Source organism: Acyrthosiphon pisum, unplaced genomic scaffold (assembly GCF_005508785.2).
Source record: "Acyrthosiphon pisum isolate AL4f unplaced genomic scaffold, pea_aphid_22Mar2018_4r6ur Scaffold_20746;HRSCAF=22013, whole genome shotgun sequence".
Classification (NCBI taxonomy): Eukaryota; Metazoa; Arthropoda; class Insecta; order Hemiptera; family Aphididae; genus Acyrthosiphon; species Acyrthosiphon pisum.
In genome coordinates this window covers 7,806-15,278 of record NW_021770138.1, presented here as the reverse complement: position 1 = coordinate 15,278, position 7,473 = coordinate 7,806, and the positions used below count along the sequence as shown (strand labels likewise).

At 26.3% G+C, this 7,473-nt stretch overlaps 1 protein-coding gene across 1 annotated transcript; it reads right to left on the bottom strand.

The window, feature by feature from the left end:
* Positions 1–2,245: 2,245 nt before the first annotated feature.
* On the bottom strand, positions 2,246–5,686 carry LOC115034706. Its single transcript, XM_029492074.1, has 3 exons — positions 4,721–5,686; positions 4,029–4,184; positions 2,246–3,963 (listed from the first exon to the last, which is right to left on the bottom strand). The coding sequence occupies exons 1-3, from the start codon at positions 5,036–5,038 to the stop codon at positions 2,254–2,256; spliced, it is 2,184 nt and encodes a 727-aa protein (XP_029347934.1). The 5' UTR covers positions 5,039–5,686; the 3' UTR covers positions 2,246–2,253.
* Positions 5,687–7,473: the final 1,787 nt, after the last annotated feature.

Here is a 7,473-nt window from a genome sequence, read left to right as displayed (position 1 = left end):
GGGGTTAATTAATGTAAACTTTACAAAATATAAAATTTTCGTTGGATACGTTCTAGTATATAAATTCATCAGCGTCCGTTTGAGGGTCCCATACAACCGATCCATATTAAGTATTATTGTACATTTGAATACATTTTACAATATGGTTTACCATTATAATAATTATGTTATAATACAAGTATAATATTCATAAGTATCAAATTATAATTATTTGAAATGTATTCATAAACATAAATAGGTACGGTGGAATTGATTAGCATATCGAAAAATGATTTCACGGACATTATCAAAGATAATTTGCAACTTCAGTGGAATGAAAATGCAATAGCAATTAAAAATTCTTCGTATTTTAAACACCTGAGTTTGATGGAATTAAATAAGTGCAGCACAATTTCATTTATTAAAACATTTAAAGATAATGAATAATATGTTCTCGGTAAATAAAGTATACTTAATTTTTAAATATATATGATACGATAATTTAAACTAATAATAAAATCGACAGTATAGATACCTACCTATAATATTATATTATTTATAATAGGAAAAGGAATAGGAGATGTTGATTATGCTCACTTCGTATTAAAAGGTGGAATATCTTTAATACAGAATTTGAAAATTAAAAAGTTTGTTAACCGTTATGGAAATGTAATGTTTAAAATGTTCAAATTAATTAAAAGATAAATACACATCATTAGAAAACCTATAGTGTATTCGCTTCCACTCGAAATCTTAAAGTTTGCAAACGCGTCATTATTTGGATTCATATAATACACAAATAATAAATATATAATATCACACAATATTATCATTATGCGTTATTTTTTCTATACTTATTGACTAAATTTAATACTTCAAGCACCATTTGTAAGATTTTGGTTAAACAATATATACGATTTTAATATTTCAGGTATTTATTATTTTAACGCAATTCCCCTGTAAAATAGTTTTCTTTTTATTTAAGCCCATGTTATTATAAGATATTTTGTACTTATATTTCTAATGCCTATAGGAACTTTTTCTTTTAATATTCCGTTAGTCTTTCTTTTTAGAGCAACCAAAATAAGCCTGTTCAAAGTAACAGCTATAAGATTAAACTACTGATTTCAAAAGTTGCTACTACACAAAACTTCCGGAGCAACACTCTAGCGTTAATAGTGTATAATGTACATACAAAACAGAAAAACTTTCTAAAATCAATATATATATATATTCCCATCTCCGTTCAGAATTTTAATTTTCAAGAGTCGTTCTCAAACTTGGACGAGTTCAATGAAATCCGCCCAAGGATTACAGTGTTGGGAATAGATAACTAAAATATTATCTAGATAAAGATAATAGATTATTGGTAGAAATTTATCTAGATAAAGATAATAGATAAAAAAATTTAAAGTATCTAGATAAAGATAATAGATAAATGTGATTTATCTAGATAAAAAAAATAGATAAAAATTTTTTTGCTGTTTTTTTTCATACTTGGCAATAACTATTCAGTGGCATATCCAGAAATATTTTAATGCGGGGGACCGTAGATTCAACACCATAATATAATTTACAGCATCACCTGTACATTTTGGTGCACATATTACCTACATCATTAATATTATGATTTAAAATCGATGCTTTTACTTAAACTCAATAAATATACTTACCTATGTACCTATCACATAGGAACTCATAAGTAAAATAAAAAACAACATTAATATAACTCTTTTAAACATCAGAATGTGTATTTAGTTTTGATTTGTATTAGCACATAAAATAATGACGCTTGATTAGATTAGATATAGTATATTTACATTTGTTTATTTAGTTATTCGAAAAAAAAAACACATATTAAAAACCAATTTATACTTTATTAACCAATGTATAACAAAACCAAATAATTTTAAAATTCTCTGTTTTACACAAATAGAAATTAAAAATTAGTTACATGGCAAAAAAAAAAAAACAAAACATAAACAATATGATACTCAGTCAACAATTTGACCAAAGTATATAACAAAACTAAATAATTTTAAATTTTCCATTTACACAAATAGAAATTAAAAATAGCATTGTTAATAATAAAAAAATGAAAAACATACCTCAACAGGATTATACAAAGTCAACAACATTATTGAAACAAATAATAATTATTCGAATATTTTTTTTTATATGGTTAATAATAAAGTTTTTATTATTAATTAATATATAGAAGGTAAGTTTAATACAATATATAAATATAATTATAATTATAGTTATAATATACTATTATTCTTTTAAATTCAAACACCTACAACAGAGTAGCATTTCAAATGTTTTATCATGTAATCTATTTCTCCTGGGAGTTAAAATTTGTATACCACTGCTGAACAATCGTTCAACAGGAGCAGACGAAGGCAATGTAGTATTATACTTTAAAAATACTTTTTTTACAACAGGAAAATTATTTAATATATCAAAATCTTTTTTTTTGTACTCTAAATAAGAAAGAGCCTGTACACTTGATATATTATTACTTTTTACACTACGCGAAAATTCAGTAGACTCTTCAAAACATGTATTTTCATTAAGGATTTGATAGAATTCACTATCACTGCCATCAGTTTCATCATCAGAATTGTTAAAACCAGAGGTCGTACTTTCAATCGAATTTAATATTTCACACTCAGAAATGAATAATTTTTTACACAAACTTAAGTATCTTACTGGTGCCCAACTAAGTTTGAATTTGGGATGACTGATGGAAGCCAAGATGAAAGCTTTACTCTTTGGGTGTTCTAAGTCAAATAAGTAAATGAATCTTTTTTCGAGACTAACAATTAATAAATGAGCCAATTTTTTACAATATATTAAATGTGTTAACTGAATTAACTTGAGCCTTAAAGCAATAATTGTAGGTGCAACAAATCCTAAGAAACAAGATTGTTCACCCTGTAACTTGTCAAGGGCTAAAGCTAAAGGCTCCATCACTAAGCAATATTCTTCGAGGAACTTCCATTCGGATATTTTAAGTTTCTTTAGTTTTAATTCTTCAAAGGCATTTAAAAGTTGATCTTTATGAGTTAAGACTTTTTTAACTGCAAAAAATAGTGAATTCCACCTTGTTATAATGGGCACCGGAAATTTACAGTTACATATATCAAAGATTTTGTCTGATGCAACAGAACTCCTACTGACTAAATTCCAGAAAGAGTATAATTTTTCAAATACAGGCTTAGATATTTGTTTATAAGAATTGTCTTCAATTTTATTTACATCAGTAGTCGCGATTAAACTCAAAGTATGAGCAGAACATGTTAGATGATCTGGTAAGCAGAATTCATCTTCATTATCAGAAGAATTAATTAGATCTGGATTTGAAAATATAGTTGACAATTCTGTAATATCAATATTTTCATAAGTATCATCAACCTCCAAATTATTTTCTTCATTACTTGATTCATCGTTATCACTACAAAACCAGTTATTTGTTAAATTATTTGAGTTGGAAGAATTTGACTGTGGCTGAATTGAAAATGTTCTAAAAGCTTTACCAAAATTTGATGCATTATCGGTTACACAATGAGAAATTTTAGAACTATTGATGTTGAATATTTTAGTAATTTTATTTATAACCTCAGCAATATTCAAATATGTGTGACTACCTTTAATACGCTTACAACCCAATACATACGAATGTCTATTAAAATCTTTTTCATTAATGAAATGGCAGGTCATGCCTAAATAGCTTTTATTATTACATGACCATATATCAGCTGTTGTACAAATAAATGATTGCTCTGAAATACATTTTGTCAACATTGTAACATAGGACATGTACCTTAATTTCAATTCTTTGCTGATAACTTTTGAGTCTGGAAGAAATGATGTATCTGATATACCAGTGAGACCCATTATTAATTGCCTGAATGCTGGTTTTTCACAGGTAATTATTGGCCTCATTTCTTGCACGATATAATCAAAGACTAAATTGATAATCTGTAAATAAAAATATATGATTGAATGAACAATTTATTTATATACTTATTATATAGTATACTCACATGACACTTTGATAAAGACTTTGAAGGAGATAACTGTAATTTTGGCTGAAACATAGATGCTAATGACACATCTCTACTACTCTGGTTAGACTTTTTTGCATTTTTCTTCTCATTTTTATACTTTTCTAATTTTGATAATATTGATGCATGTTTAAGCTGAAATATTAATTAAAATTTATTTTAACGCTAATATTATACTTCAATAGGTATAGTAGGTTACCATATATAAATTATTATAAGTTAATTTTTATATTTTCATTAATTTAAAGGACAGCTGTAAAGTGAAAAAATAATAAAAATTTGTCAAGGTACATACTAATTATATTATTTTTCTTGTATACATACATAGGTACATTACATTATTTACATTAAATATATTATATATATATAATACCTTACCTACCAATATTATAGATATTTTATATTATTAGTGACCAAGTATTTTGGTAATTCCAATCAAAATTAGCTAATGATAGGCATTTAAATTATATATTATTTGTATTGATACCCAACAACCCATTATATAAAATATTTTTTTTTATAAAAATGTTCTCAGAATCTTTTTATAATTAATATAATTTATCCATCATTAATTTTTAAAGATGAAGAATGACCACCCAAAGTACCTACTAAAAATAATGTTTCAATTTTAATACCTACTTAAAATGGTTATAATAAAATCAAGAACTTACCTTTAAATGACTTAGAAAATTGCCAGAAGAATTATTTCGGCCTTGTAAAGTTTTTTGGCAAAGTACACATTTTGCAATTAATTTTGTTCCAATATTTGACACAATATCGTAAAATTTGCCGTCAAATAAGTAATGGTTAGACAAATTAATTGAGGAATGTTTTATTCCCTCAAAACCATCCGCTTCTGTTGTTGGTGCACGAGCGTCATCGAATTGACCTGGGTCGTCTATAGTTACTTGAGCTAAATCAATTGCTGTTGATACACTTCTGGATTTTTTAGAATCATCCATATATGTTGAAGTTAAAAATCGCTTCATACTTAAATAAAGCTGGTCAAAAACCGAAATAAAAATAATACGTAAAAACAACAAGAACACAAGAAAATCACAATTGATGACAATTACTGTCCGCGTTGTATACTTTTATAATAAACTGTGACAGTGTTTTGTCGTTCTGAATGTTCTGATAATCAAAACTCTGAAGTAGGTATAATAATATTATTATGTTAACTGTAGTGTATTTGTGTATATTATTATTACCCAACAATAAAATGTATAGATGGATATTATTGGTGGATCATAGTATATGATATATAAAATGTATACTATATTTACATATATATATAATCTTATATATTAGATAAGACTCTATTTATAACTGCAGTAGTGCGTGACGCAAGCGGGTCTTGTACGAAACAGAGCCGTATGTTTTTACGGGTAATCCCGGGAGTATGGGACATCGCCACGGTCGATCAGAAATAATTAATAAGTAATAAGTATAAATGTATAATAACCTGCAGAAACATTAAATTAATAAACGGAAATAACACAACAGCCAACGACCATTAACTATTAGATTCAAGATATATTTTATACTTTGTGACTGCTTTAAATGTGTACTATATACCTATTCTGTTACATTATACTGCTATGGTTTTTGATTTTGAACAAAAATGTAAAAATGTATACTTGTATACGAAAATATTAAAAAATACCTATGTATAAAAATTATCTAGATAAATTGATATAGATAACTGAAGTTTTCATCTAAGATAAAAAAATAGATGACCAGTAGATTTTAATCTAGATAAGATAATAGATAATGGAATTTTCATCTAGATAATTATCTAGATAAATTTATCTAGATAAGTCCTAACACTGCCAAGGAACAAGAATTCAACGCTGTTAAAATTGTTAGATTCTGAGCACAGCAACGAATGCTTTGGTTTAACAATTATGTGTTTTTATTGTGTCTAATGACACTGCTTATTATGGTTGAAAAAAAGCTTCGATCATAAATATTAGAAGGGTGGTGTCTGGTAGAAAATTAGATCTAGTTGGTACTTTAAGGAGATCAAAAATAAAATTCACAATACTTTTTAAAAGGTTGGTGAAAAAATAGAGATAGGTATACCGGCATTTTTTTCAATGTCAGTAAGTTATTGACATAACTAAATATTATTTGTATTACCTATTCAAAATTTTAAAACTGCCGGGCTTACATTTTTTAGCAAATATTACATTTTATAATAGCATTTTCTATTTAATATTAAATATATTTTTCCTTGTTCTTTGATATTTATAGACAGTTGAATTTGTCTAATTTTTATTAGTATTTTTTTTCGATTTATGCATGATAAAATAATCATTTATATTTTATATTATATTGTTCATACCCAAATTAAAAAATATCAAAATTGTTTTTTTTTATGAGCGTTTAAAGTTAAAAAAAAATGTTCATGATATAATGTGTTATATCAGGATCTCGAAAATCTTGAAAATGTGTATACTAATTTGTATTTAAGAATTTATAAAATTTTGAATTTTAACACCTCAGGCCAGAAAATGTATTATAAGAAGTTGAGTCCATTTTTAAAGAGACAGGAACAAATTTCAATTGGACATTAAAGCGTCCAACGATTACCATGTACACATTGCAGTGTGTGAAATGATTTTTTTTATTATCACGCACAAAGTTTCAGTCCACTAGATGGCATTATGTATTCAATTTACTGTTTAGGTGTAGTATAGAAATTGTAAAACAAAATACAGTATGGTTCTAATTTACGTTCCACTCTTTAGTCATATTTATTTATTCTTTATTACGCAATCAGTTACTAGTAAACCATTGTTCGATCAAAAAAGTGTCTTAAACAAACGATTATTAAATTGTGCTTTAAATACATATTATAATTATTTAAATTATTTTGTAAAACATAAATTTATTGAAATATTCCAAGGATTTTTCTTCATTCGATGTTTTCTCTGTGGATTAGTGTTAGCTTGGTGCAGGGAACTTAAATATGAAGGCTGAACCAAACACATATTGAGTATGATTTTAATCGTTAATTTGGTACAAATGCATTACTATAGGTACTATTAATTTACCATAAAATTTGTAATGATGTCGTAAATTGGAATCGCAAGAATTTTTCAGCTGTTATAGTTAATTTCGGGTCCAGGTATAGTACGGCCTTCTTGCAGCATTCCGACATTCGCATTACAATTTTATTAACTATAAACTGTTAACAGCTGTAGCCTGTTGGTATTATTCTTACTTTATATTTGTTTCCCCTTTTCACTTATTTACATACATGTTCATTTTACCTTGTATTTTGTTCTTTGAAATTTTTTTCCTAGTACCTACGGAGTCGTTTAATATTATTGAGGGCGTAGGCTATAGGTACCAGAATTATTAAAATACTGCTCCTATATACAGTAATATATTTATTATTTTATACAAATTTTAAAAT